General features: G+C 46.5%; 1 protein-coding gene across 1 annotated transcript in view; it reads right to left on the reverse strand.

Moving 5' to 3' along the window:
* Positions 1–7,825: 7,825 nt before the first annotated feature.
* Positions 7,826–13,342, reverse strand: part of LOC122944829 (mismatch repair endonuclease PMS2-like) — a 47,186-nt gene continuing 41,669 nt past the window's right edge. The window contains exons 14-15 of the mRNA XM_044303500.1: positions 9,811–9,980; positions 7,826–8,108 (exon numbers count right to left, since the gene is read on the reverse strand). Coding sequence (XP_044159435.1) covers positions 7,968–8,108; positions 9,811–9,980 — 311 coding nt within the window. The 3' untranslated portion in view covers positions 7,826–7,967. The remainder of the gene's footprint in view (positions 8,109–9,810; positions 9,981–13,342) is intronic.

Genomic DNA, 13,342 nt, shown 5'->3' on the forward strand with positions numbered 1-13,342 from the left:
CAGGCCGTCCTCTCTGACCATCAGGACGTGTATGCGCGTCCTGGGGAGGATGGTGGCCTCATTCGAAGCCATTCCTTATTCCCAATTCCACTCTCGGGACCTGCAGATGTTCATCCTGTCCAGGTGGGACAAGTCCCCGGAGGGTCTCGAGCGCCTCGTTCGTCTCCCTCCTCAGGTTTGTCTGGATCTCTCCTGGTGGTTGCTTCCCCGGACGGTGTCCCTGGGCCGGTCCTTCCTCCCCCCCAGTTGGCGCGTGATCACGACCGATGCCAGCCTCTCGGGATGGGGAGCGGTGTTCGAGTCCCTCACGGTTCAGGGTCTGTGGTCTGTTCAGGAATCTTCCCTGCAGATCAACGTTCTCGAACTCAGGGCGATTTTCTTAGCACTGTCGCACTGGACTTCCCGTCTGCGCGGCCTCCCGATCCGGATTCAAACGGACAACTCCACCGCCGTGGCTTATCTGAATCATCAGGGGGGCACCAGGAGCGTGATGGCCCTGCGAGAGGCCTCTCAGATCCTGCGATGGGCGGAGGAACACGTTCCCGTTCTCTCCGCCGTCCACATTCCCGGGGTCGACAATTGGGCGGCAGACTTTCTCAGTCGTCAGCTCGTCGACCCGGGCGAATGGTCTCTCCACCCGGAAGTGTTTCATCAACTGTGTCTCCGGTGGGGAGTTCCGGACGTGGATCTCTTCGCGTCTCGCCTGAATCACAGACTTCCGCGCTATGTTGCGCGGTCCAGGGATCCGCAAGCTCTTGCGGTCGATGCCCTGGTTCTGCCTTGGTCCCAGTTCGACCTTCTGTATCTCTTTCCGCCCATCCCTCTTCTGCCTCGAGTGCTCAAGCGTCTCAAGGCGGCCCGGGTGCCGGCGATTCTGGTGGCCCCAGATTGGCCCCGCAGGGCGTGGTACGCAGATCTCGTGTTCCTGCTCGCCGACGTTCCATGGCGTCTTCCCCTGCGTCGCGATCTCCTTTCGCAGGGCCCTCTGTTCCACCCGAATTTACCGCAGCTTCGTTTGACGGCGTGGCTGTTGAGACCGCGATCCTGAAGGCCCGTGGTCTCTCGGACTCTGTCGTTCAGACGATGCTTCGCGCTCGGAAGCCCCAGTCGGCCCGTATTTACTATCGGACCTGGAGGGCGTATTTTGCTTGGTGCGAGTCCGCACGTTCTCGTCCTCTCCTTTTTTCGGTCCCTAATATTCTGGCCTTTCTTCAGGCTGGTTTTGATAAGGGGCTTCGCCTGGCTTCTCTCAGGGGGCAGATTTCTGCCCTTTCGGTCCTTTTTCAACGTTCTGTGGCCACGCGGGCTCAGGTTAAGACTTTTCTGCAGGGTGTCGCTCGCCGAGCCCCTCCTTTTCGTCCTCCGGTGGAGCCGTGGGACCTGAATCTTGTTCTTGATGCTCTTCAGTCCTCTCCTTTTGAGCCCTTGGCAGACATCTCTCTGTCGTTTGTGTCATTTAAGGTTGCCTTCCTTGTGGCTATCACCTCTATCCGTCGGGTTTCCGAACTGGCGGCGCTTTCCTGCCGGTCGCCTTTTCTGGTGTTCCATCGGGACAAGGTCGTTTTGCGTCCCGTTCCTTCTTTTCTCCCTAAGGTTGTCACCCCGTTTCACATCAATGAGGAGATTATCCTTCCTTCCTTCTGCCCTAATCCTTCTCACCCTCGGGAGAAGTCTCTCCATTGCCTGGATGTTGTTCGGGCTCTCCGCTGGTACCTTCGCCTCACGGAACCCTTCCGTCGTTCGGATTCTCTTTTCCTGGTTCCGGCGGGTCCTCGTAAAGGTCTGCCTGCCTCCAAGGCCACCATCTCTCGCTGGGTTCGGTCGGCTGTCAAGGAGGCCTACGCCGCGAAGGGTCGCGCTCCCCCTTCCAGGTTGACCGCTCATTCGACTAGGGCAGTCGGAGCTTCCTGGGCGGTGCGTCATCAGGCTTCGGCTGCCCAGCTTTGCCGGGCCGCCACCTGGGCGTCAGTTCACACTTTTGCTAAATTCTACCACATTCATTCCCTGGCTTCTGCTGATGCCAGCCTGGGGCGTAAGGTTCTGCAGGCAGCGGTGCTTTAGGTTGCCGTCTGGCGATCTTCTTCCCTCCCTCAGGGACTGCTTTGGGACGTCCCATGGTGCTGTGTCCCCCAATGCCACGCACGAGAAAAATGGATTTTTTGTACTCACCGTAAAATCCTTTTCTCGTAGTAGGCATTGGGGGACACAGATCCCTCCCTTTCCTTGGAGCATTTGTTCTTGTTCGTGGTTCCGGCGTTTGCTTGTGGTTGTCGGGTTCCCCAGTTCAAGACTTGTTGGCACTCCGTTTCTTTTTGGTTCAGGTGTGGCGTTCCTACTGCTTTTGGTACTGACTGAGTTGTTCTGGCTCTAGCAGAGGGGTATAGCCCACCTGGGTGGAGCCAACACTTTTTTGTTTCTAGTGTCAGCCTCCTAGTGGCAGCTGGGCATATACCCATGGTGCTGTGTCCCCCAATGCCTACTACGAGAAAAGGATTTTACGGTGAGTACAAAAAATCCATTTATTACAGAAATGATATCATTCCATTATGCACGTCAATAAATACAGATCTACAAATATATGAGGGGAGGGAGAGCGCCCCCTTCTGGAAATTATGAGCTTTTCAGTAGTCACAGACCATATAAAAGAATAAACACCCCAAATTATTACAATATACCATATTAGGGCTCAGACAGATGACTGTGATCGCCCCGTGTGTCCGCTGCGGCTCCCCTACCCCAGACTGACCATCATGGTCATTTATAATACAGTCTCTATCTGATCGCGGGTAAATTGCAGTGAATTCGCATCATGTATACCAGGGATCAGCAACCTACAGTGCTGTTCCGAAACTACAACTCCCAGAATCCTTCTATACAATTCTGGGGTATCTCTTCTTATGGCTCTATGTTGTGCCAGTCCTTTATTATTCCTGCTAGAGGTTTACTGATGGGTGTTACCAGTTTGGGGTGGTGTCTCTGCCCAGTGTGACACTGGCAGCACTGATTGGATAAGGGGCGGCGTTTCACCTCTCTTGCGCCCAGCCAGCCTCCCCAACTGCCGCTTTGAAGCGCCGCCCAGCTCATGAATATTCAGTTTGCTGGGCGGCTTCTGCGGTCCCCGCTCTGAAGCGCTGCGCTGAACAGTGCCCTGCGCATGCGCCGGATCTTGTGAAGTCGGGGACAGTAAGCGCCGCCCAGCAAAGTGAATATTGATGAGCTGGGCGGCGCTTACTGTACCGGACTTCACAAGATTCGGCGCATGTGCCGGGCACTGTTAAGCGCAGCGCTTCAGAGCGGGGACCGCAGAAGCCGCCCAGCAAACTGAATATTCATGAGCTGGGCGGCGCTTCAAAGCGGCAGTTGGGGGAGGCTGGCTGGGCGCAAGAGAGGTGAAATGCCGCCCCTTGGGCAGATTGAAGACCGTTGGAGCAGGTTATAAAACTTAAGTTTACTGTATGTATAATGTGGACAGGGGGGATACTTAGATGATTGTAATACCCATTATAAGACCTGTACTGCCATATATATACGTCAATATGCTTATTGGCCCTGTCAGTGTCCCTTTAAGACCACTTGAAAGATGGCAAAAAATCTTATTTTACATTGTTGGATCCTAACAAGGTTCCAAGTAGAGCTTCAACATGCAACAAGAAGAAATAAGAGTGAGACAAAACATTTTTTGAGCATTCAATTAATTGAAAATAACGATTAAAGTGAAAAAGGCTGTTTTTCAGCTGATCCAAAGTTTAGGACCACATTGCCTTTAAAAGGTCAAATCTGTGCAAAGATGTGGATTCATTGTCATTTTCTGTCAGGTAGTCACACGTTGTGATGGCAAAGGCAAAAAAACTCTCCCTTTTTGGACGTGGTCGGGTTGTTGAACTGCATAAGCAGGGTCTCTCACAGCGCGCCATCGCTGCTGAGGTGGGACACAGTAAGACAGTCATTTGGAATTTCTTAAAGGGAACCTGTCACCGGGATTTTGTGTATAGAGCTGAGGACATGGGCTGCTAGATGGCCGCTAGCACATCCGCAATACCCAGTCCCCATAGCTCTGTGTGCTTTTGTTGTGTAAAAAAAACGATTTGATACATATGCAAATTAACCTGAGATGAGTCCTGTACGTGAGATGAGTCAGGGACAGGACTCATCTCAGGTTAATTTGCATATGTATTAAATCGTTTTTTTTACACAATAAAAGCACACAGAGCTATGGGGACTGGGTATTGCAGATGTGCTAGCGGCCATCTAGCAAACCATGTCCTCAGCTCTATAGACAAAATCCCGGTGACAGGTTCCCTTTAAATGATCCTGAGGGTTATGGAACCCAAATAAATTTCAAGTGGAAGACCCAAATAAATTTCATCAGCACTGAGCCGGAGGATCCAATTGGCTGTCCGTCAAGATACTGGACGATACTCGACCCAAATTAAGGCCCTTACTGGTGCTGACTGCAGCCCCATAACCATCAGACGGCATCTGAGACTGAAGGGCTTCAAAAACAAAAAACTTCTTCAAAGACCTCGTCTCCTTGAACGCCACAGAACTGCTCGTTTGGACTTTGCAAGAGAGCACCAAACATGGGACATTCAAAGGTGGAAGAAGGTTTTATTCTCTGATGAGAAAAAATGTAACCTTGATGGTTTCCAACATTACTGGCATGACAAGCAGATCCCACCTGAGATGTTTTCTACGCGCCACAGTGGAGGGGGCGCCATAATGGTCTGAGGTGCTTTTTCCTTCAGTAGAACAATGGAGCTTCAGGAAGTGCAGGGGCGTCAAACGGCCTCAGGCTATGTCCAGATGTTGTAAAGAGCATTCCTCATGACTGAGGGCCCTCGTCTGTGTGGTAACGACTGGGTTTTTCAACAGGACAACGCTACAGTACACAATGCCCGCAGGACAAGGGACTTCTTCCAGGAGAATAACATCACTCTTTTGGCCCATCCTGCGTGTTCCCCTGATCTAAATCCACTTGAGAACCTTTGGGGATGGATGGCAAGGGAAGTTTACAAAAATGGACAACAGTTCCAGACAGTAGATGGCCTTCGTGCGGCCGTCTTCACCACTTGGAGAAATGTTCCCACTCACCTCATGGAAGCGCTTGCATCAAGCATGCCGAAACAAATTTTTGAAGTGATAAACAATAACGGCGGAGCTACTCATTACTGAGTTCATGTTTGGAAGTTGGATTTCTGTTTTGGGGGGGTTTAGTTTATTTTTGGAAGTGTGGTCCTAAACTTTTGATTAGCTGAAAAACAGCCTGTTTCAGTTTATTCGTTGTTTTCATTAAATTGAATGCTCAAAAAATGTTCCGTCTCACTCCCATTTCTTCTTGTTGCATGTTGAAGCTCTACTTGGAACCTTGTTAAGATCCAGCCATGCTAGATATGATTTTCTGCCATTTTTCGAGTGGTCTTAAACCTTTGATCAGGACTGTATCCTACTGTGCAGAGCCTCCCCCTCTCTTAGGCTAGGTCTACACGACGACATGTGTCGCGCAACAGATAGGGCACAACTACACTGCAACATTTCGTCGTACCAATGTCGCGCGACAATTTTTATAATGGTAGTCTATGGTGTCGCACTGCGACTGCAACGTGACAGTCGCAGAAAAATCTATCTCGAATTGATTTTTTTTGCGACTGTCGCGTCACAGCGCGACACCATAGACTATCATTATAAAAGTTGTCGTGCAACATTGGTGCGACAAATGTCGTTGTGAAGACCTAGCCTTAATCCAGTTTAGCATCAACAACCCCCTCACCATGGGTCTAGCTCCTAAAACACCTGCAGACTCAACCAGCTATACATTTCCCTTGCTGGAACAACCCCTTCAATAGCTTACAGCATAGAGAAGTCTGTGGAAAAACACAAATATTCAGTATTGCTTCAGAATTCCCTATTGGCTTGCAGAAAATATCTGTCCTCTGCTTTTGGTGCCACAAAAAAAAAAAAAAAAAAAAAGGAAAAAATACTGCAAAAAAAAAAGTTAAAAAAAAAAATGTTTTACATATAAAAATATGTTTAAAAAAACAAAAACGCACAGAGGCAGATTTATCACTGGTTTTAAAGAGGACCTTTCATCAGTTTTGCAAAAGTCTAATTAGTTACCTTATAGGGCGGCCCCCACTGATGTCATGGTTGTTTTTTTTTCTTCAACAGTTTGTCCGCTGTGGCCCGCCATTGATTTTGGCGCCTTGTATTACAATGAGGAGTATCGGAACAATGAGGAGGAGACTGAGTCTGTCTCTGTGGGCATCTCCTTCTCCCTGGCTGCAGCACTGTCCAATCGCAGAGGAGAGCGTCACAGCCAGGGAGGTTTTTTCTCCCTGGCTGTGACGCTCTGCGCTGCGATTGGACCGAGAAGGAGACGCCCATTAAAAAACCCTGGCGTCTCCTCCTCCCTGTTCCGATGCTAGTAATTAGCATACTGAGTAGGGAAAATACTGGAGGGCACAGCGGGCAAACGGAGCGGCGCCCAGTAAGCACTATAGGATCCCTGCTTTATGCCCTACCTAACGTGGTACTTATCTTATAAAGTCTGGACCCATGAAAGGTCCTCTTTAAGCCACAAAATGTAGCAAATTATGGTGCACATATGTATTTGCGTTATCATTTTTTGCCTACAATTTCAAAAATAAGCAGAGCTTCGATCACTGGGGCCCCCACCGATCACGAGAACGGTGGCCCAGTCTCCCCCATTTGAATTGAGTGGCAGTCATACATGCCGGCCGTCGCTTTATTCTGCTCTCTGGGGCTGCCATAGATGAGTACAAGCGCTCCGTTATCTATCTTTGCTCAGGAATGGTGTCTGCGGCATTATTCAAATGGGGGGTGCATGGGCCCCCATTCTCGTGATCGGCGGAGGCTCCAGTGGTCAGACCCCCGCTGATCAGACATTTATACCCCAGCATGCAGTACTGTATTAGTGGGACAAACCCTTTGCGTTAAAAACAGCTGTAAACCGTAGTCCAAATCTACTCCAGCTCAGGTGGACAGCTAGAAAATGTGCCAAATGCATTACATCTGGGACACTGATGGCTTATCGCTAGGGTAGGCCATTAATGTCAGATAGGTGTGGGTCCCATATCAGGGACATCTTCCTATCTCCACAACAGGACCCCTAAAGTGAGAAGAGAAGCCAGCCTCCCTTCACTGCTATGGGAGTTCCGAAACTAGCAGAGCTCTGGCTTGGTCATGAGTGGTGAATGGAGAGGTGGCCGTGCTTACACGTGCCTCCTGTATTCACCGGTATGAGACTTCCAAGGTTTTGGAAAACCCATGGCGATGAATGGAGAGCATGCCCGCTGTGCTTACCTTCACTTCAGGAGCCGCTTTCTCTGGATAGAAGCAGATCCCAGAGGTGGGACACATACCTATCTGACATTAATGCCATAGCCTAGGGGTAAGCCATCAATGTCCCAGAAGGGCCAACCCCTTTAAGAAGCCAGTCACAATATGAAACAGTGGAGCAGGGAAGACAAGATTTGTGCCTCCTCTGCTCTTCCCCATGTGACGATTACAGGTGGCAGTGACCTAATGGCAGCTGGGTATAAGCAGAAATCTGTATGTAATACAGGGGAGGCACAGCATTTGTCGCTCTTGCACCCTCCTGCTCCACTGACGCAATCAAATCCTTCACTGTTACAACTTGGGCAGCTGCCGACATTTCCCCTTCGGTCCCCTGACACCAAGCTCGGACCCACGCGATGGCGGCAGGCACAAATACATCTTCCACTATACACCAGAGATGCAAAGCCAATACACAAAACACATGAAAGACACGTAACAGATGAAAACATAGACAGATGTGTATAAAAAGAAAAGATTTATTACTAGATACAAAATAAAACCTTGAACCTCGTAAAATGCTGTCGTGGGATAAAACTAATGGTGTGGCTGCTGCGGTAATGTAAAACCATAAAAGCCACTAACAGAATTATTTCCTATTGTGCCCACACCACTCAGAAGTCAATCATATCCAGGCTGGCGAGGTGCCTCATGGTCGGCCTCCCATGGGGACAGTTCCACGGCTGCTCGATTTCCCCCATGTGTGCCACCAGTTTCCTCATTTCATGACTGTTTAAGGCTGTTCCAATCATCACCTGGCAGTAAAAAGAGACCACGAAATCTTAGCAACAAAGTGACTGGTCGTCAGCTCTAACGCAGAATACTTTTAATCCATATGCAAATGAGCAGTAAAGTGCACCGAGGGCGGGAACAAGCCACTCTGTGCACCATTGCTCTTCCCGCTTCCTCTCCCAGATCCTCCATCTCCTTCTTGATTGACAGGACCAGGTTTCTGCATAATCCTCTCACCTGGCTCTGTCAATCAATGAGAAAACGAGGCTGGCAGAGGAAGTAGGAGGAGCAAGGATGTCCAGAGCGGCTTAGGCCCGCCCTCAGTGCACTTAACTGCTCATTTGCATATGGATGAAAAGTACTTTTTCTCCAGAATGAAGCAACAGATCACAAAGTGAAAGGTATCATTAGATTCAGCTGAGCTAGTTCTGGCTTAACGATGAATTTCCTGAGGATGAACTCCCTTTAAAGCAGGCATGCTCAACCTGTGGCCCTCCAGCTGTTGCAAAACTACAACTCCCAGCATGCCCGAACAGCCTACAGCTATCAGCCTACAGCAGGGCATTGTGGGAGTTGTAGTTTTACAACAGCTGGAGGGCCGCAGGTTGAGCATGCCTGCTTTAAAGGGAATCTGTCATCTCAATCTACGACTATTATTTGTAGTAATACATGAGTCCAAATCACTAATTTTATTTTCCTACTGCCAGCACTCAAAACTGCACTGAAATACATCGTCAGGACTGCTGTGCATGCGCACATGACTCCTCTTCATTATGTTAGACAGCACAGCAGTCCTGACAGTGCATTTCAGTGCAGTTTTGAGTGCTGACAGTGGGGTAATGGGGGGGCAGTAGGGAGATAAAAAAATAGAGATCTGTACTCCCCTAAAAGTAAGGCTACTTTTACACTCTTGTGTCAGAAGATGCCTATACCGGAAAAAAACGGTTCCGTTTAGTCCTCATGCATTCTGAATAGAAAGAGATCTGTTCAGGATGCATCAGGATGTCTTTGGTTCTGGCAGCATTCCGTTTTGTGTCCGGTCATAAAAACGGGAAAAAAAAACACAGATCCGGCACTGAAAACAAAGTAATAGTGACGGATTTATTTATTTTTAATTTATTTTTTTAAGAGCCTGAAAAAACGGATCAGTCATCCACTGACATTCAATATATTTAGTTACGGATTCTTTTTTTTTTTTCCGTCTTGATTTCATACAACGGCATCCTAACGGAGCGGATGCATCCTGATGTGCAAAATCAAAACGGATCTGTTTAATTCCGGTATTGAGATCCTCTGCTGGATCTGAATACCAGAATTTACAATGCAAGTGGGAAAGTAGCCTACGGCTAGGTCTACACGACGACATTTGTTGCACAACAGATAGGGCACAACTACACTGCAACATTTGTCGCGCGACATTTTGTCGCACGACAATTTTTGTAATGGTAGTCTATGGTGTTGCAATGCGACACGCTGCGACTGCGACGCTACAGTCGCAGAAAAATCCACCTCGAATTGATTTTTTGCGACTGTCACGTCGCAGTGCGACACCATAGACTATAATTATAAAAATTGTCGCGCGACATTGGTGCGACCATTAGACCTAGCCTAATACTGCACGTAACAGTCCAAGATCCGGGTGATAGAGTCCCTTTAAGAAACGTGCATGTCATCTCCTGCTGTTTGCACGGCAAAGTAACTGGATACCCAGCCTGCTTCACTTACAGATTTTCTGCATGCTCTTGAGGCAAACATCTGCCTTACTCGAGACGGTCTGCACATAACTCCGGGAGAGTCACTAAGCATAAAGATTAATTCCTCGATGTCCTGCTGGCCAAAGGTCCAGTTTTTGCTAGTTGGTAAAGAAACTAACTTCACTCTTTCCATGACGGGCGCTGTTAATAAAAAACAAAAAAATGCTATTAGTGACAATGCTTAGGATAATGACAATGCTTTCTTCACATTTGTTTGCAGTTTTTTTTTTATTGCCACATTTTAAACAAGTGTTTTTCTAATACTTTCTCAGCTCCTATGGTGATGGGAAAAAAAAAAGAAAAAATGCTTTGCCTGTAGGGCATTTCATAAGGTGCTATAGACTTTAAAATAACACCTGGAACAACCTCTTAATAATTTTGGCACATCCTCGGGAGAAAATTAAACCTATGCCAGCAAGGATCTGGCATAGATTTTAGGTGTAAAATGGATGCACCCGAAATCTGGTGCTATATTTATAAACGTGGATCCTCCCCTCCCTAAATAAAGATATTTGATAAACCTGTTTCACCTTGTTAAAATGGTGAATAGGGTTGTTTCGATGCCAAAATTTTGATTCGGTTTCGATACCATAAAAAAAGTAATGTGATACTCGATACCATGGGAAAAAAAAAAAACTCCAAAAAAGCAGCGTGCATTCCGCATTTTATGGAACGTCCGGCCCACAATCGAACAGTCCGATAATTTTTTTTGGGGGGGACAAGGTGACAAAAAAAAAATGGCGATTCGAGCGTTTTTTATTTTTATTTTTTCTGTTGCCTATTTTTTATTTTAATAGTTCGCACTTTTTGGGGCGTGGCGATATGTAATGTTTATTTATTTATTTATTTATTGTTTCGATATTTTATATGTAAAACTTAATATTTTGGTGTTTGTTTTTTTTAAACTTTTTTTGTTACTTTTTATTTAATAACTATTAGCCCCCTCAGGGGCTAGAACCTGGGATCTTTTCATCCCTTGTCCTATTCACCATAATAGAGATATATTAGGGTGAATAGGACTTCACACTGTCCCTGCTGCCCTGTGCTCACAGCAGCAGGGAGATTACCATGGCAGCCATGGATGGCTTCAGTAGCGTCCTGGTTGCCATGGTAACCGATCGAGCCCCAGGATTACACTGCTGGGGCTCCGATCAGAAGCTGCCACTGCCACCAATGAAGAGGAAGGGACCCTGTGGCCACTGCCACCTATGATAGTAATACTGGGGGGGGGGGGGGTTGGGGGAGAGCACTGCGCCACCAATGAAGATAAGTAACCTTTTAATACAAATACAGAAAGCGGGTGCCGGCTGCAGAATCACATAGCTGACACCCGACCTCTATGACAGGGCACTTCGATCCGCAGCAGTCAACCCCTAAGGTGCGGCACCCGCCGCCTAGATTTGTATTAATGGGCGAGTTATCATCATTGGTGGTGCAGTGGCCACAGCCCCTCCCCTCCTCCGCCCCTCTCTCTTCTTATTGGTGGCAGCAGCGGCACAGGGGGGAGGGAGGGAGTGTTGTGCTTTTTCATAAGTGTAAACAGTTATATCTACTTATTTTAGTTATAATGGATATTCATTGCCTTTAAGAGCAATGTTGATTTATATTCCTACATGTATGGATTTATATTCCTACATGTATGGATTTTCATGTAGGCCGAAGTAAGTCCATGGGAAGATTACTGCGCCGTTCAAAGAGCTAGTGTTATTGTAACAATATATTATACATTTAGACAGTTAGAAGATACACGGCACCTGCAGATTTAGAGGCTTCATTGTATTTGTTATCTGGACATGAATTCCACAGTGTGAGAATTGTGTAGATGTTCCTCAAAGTATACATTCATGTATCAAAGTTTGTCCCTTGGCTCTAAGACAAGGCCTCCAGATGTCAGAGGTGTGTAGTATTAAAAATATCAGGCATGTATGAGTTAACCCTTAATGGTACGATGCTTATTGCTTATACAACAGTGCCACCTAGATATGAGCAGTTAACACTACACCAGTAGCAAAAGTGCATTCTGGGTAGTATTATGATGTCACGTTCCTTATCAATGCACACACCCATCCAACAATGATTTGAAAGTTCCAAACTAGGAAGGTGTGTTCATCTGATAAGTTTTGGGTTAAGAAACCAGATACCAAAAAAAAAAAGAAAAGAGAGAAAAAAGACGGAAAGAAAAAACAAAGAAAGAAAGGGATATCTCTAGAGAAAGATTTGGATTATCAGAAAAACTCTTGAGAGATGACTGCCCCAAGACTCTGCACATCACTTGACCCTTGGGTAATGTATATTTTTGTTTTATGTAGTATTGATCTAAATTAATTGGCTTGATACTTAGCCAGATACCAGCTCATTTGCGGACGTGTAACGTTAGTTGCTACATCAATATTGTCGCTTGATTTCAGTTACGATGCATATAACTGAATAAAGGGGATAATATTGGAGAAACTCTCTGTTTGGAATCTTTATATTCCCTAGTTTGATATCAAGCCAATAATTTATAAGTTTTGTTGCAATACTACCCCATATCTGAGATTGGTCATCATTTTGGGCAGAGCAAGGGCTCGTATCTGTCATTTTCTTGATTGAGTTTTTGCACATAATCCATTGATTTTATATCTCTCACAATTTTAAAGCCGGATTGCATAATATTTTTGTGTTGGTTGAGTAATGTTTTGTTGGCACCATATAGTGGTGAATTCTGGGTACTGCATATCATTGTATATTATTGAAATTTACGTTGATTAATTTTTTATTGTATTTTAAACTATTGTATAATAAACCATTTATATTTTTGCATAGACGCTTGTCCCCTGTTTTGCTGATTACACAAAATAATCAGGTTCTCGATTGAACTCTTTTTGAGATGTTTATGTCCATCTCACGGATCAATATCATTTGAATAATTTTTCTTTTGATCCATTCGTTTATTTTTTATAAAGCATTTGCTTTATATACCCGACAGGAGGGAGAGACTCCTTCTCCCCTCTTCTGCTGAGGGAACAAGGTGCACGCTGAGAGCAGCGTGCGCCATGTTCTCTGATACGCAGCCTAGTATCAGTAAATGTCAAATCCTGGTATCGAATCGATACCGGTACAAAAGTATTGATTACCCGCTCCAACCGTAGTGGCGAAGGTGATGGGAAAACCGGTAAAAAGTAGCAAATTTTGGAGCACTACAGGACATCAGAAAGCTGGCATAGACATTTGATTTCAACATATCTGAGGCTTCTAAATGGCATTAATTAGTATTAACCTCTTCACGCATTATCACGTACATGTGGGAATGTGGTGTCTTACCGCATTCCCACGTGCATCTATGTGATGGGATCGGGCGGGTGCAGGAGCTGCACCTGCCCGAACCGCAGCACGGGCCCGGCTGTTACAGTGGGACAAATATAAAAAGTAAAAAAAAAAAGAAAAGTAGACATATTAGGTATCGCCACGTCCATAACAACATGCTCTATAAAAATACCACATGACCTAACCCCTTTAGGTAA

The sequence above is a fragment of the Bufo gargarizans genome, chromosome 8 (assembly GCF_014858855.1).
Source record: "Bufo gargarizans isolate SCDJY-AF-19 chromosome 8, ASM1485885v1, whole genome shotgun sequence".
Classification (NCBI taxonomy): Eukaryota; Metazoa; Chordata; class Amphibia; order Anura; family Bufonidae; genus Bufo; species Bufo gargarizans.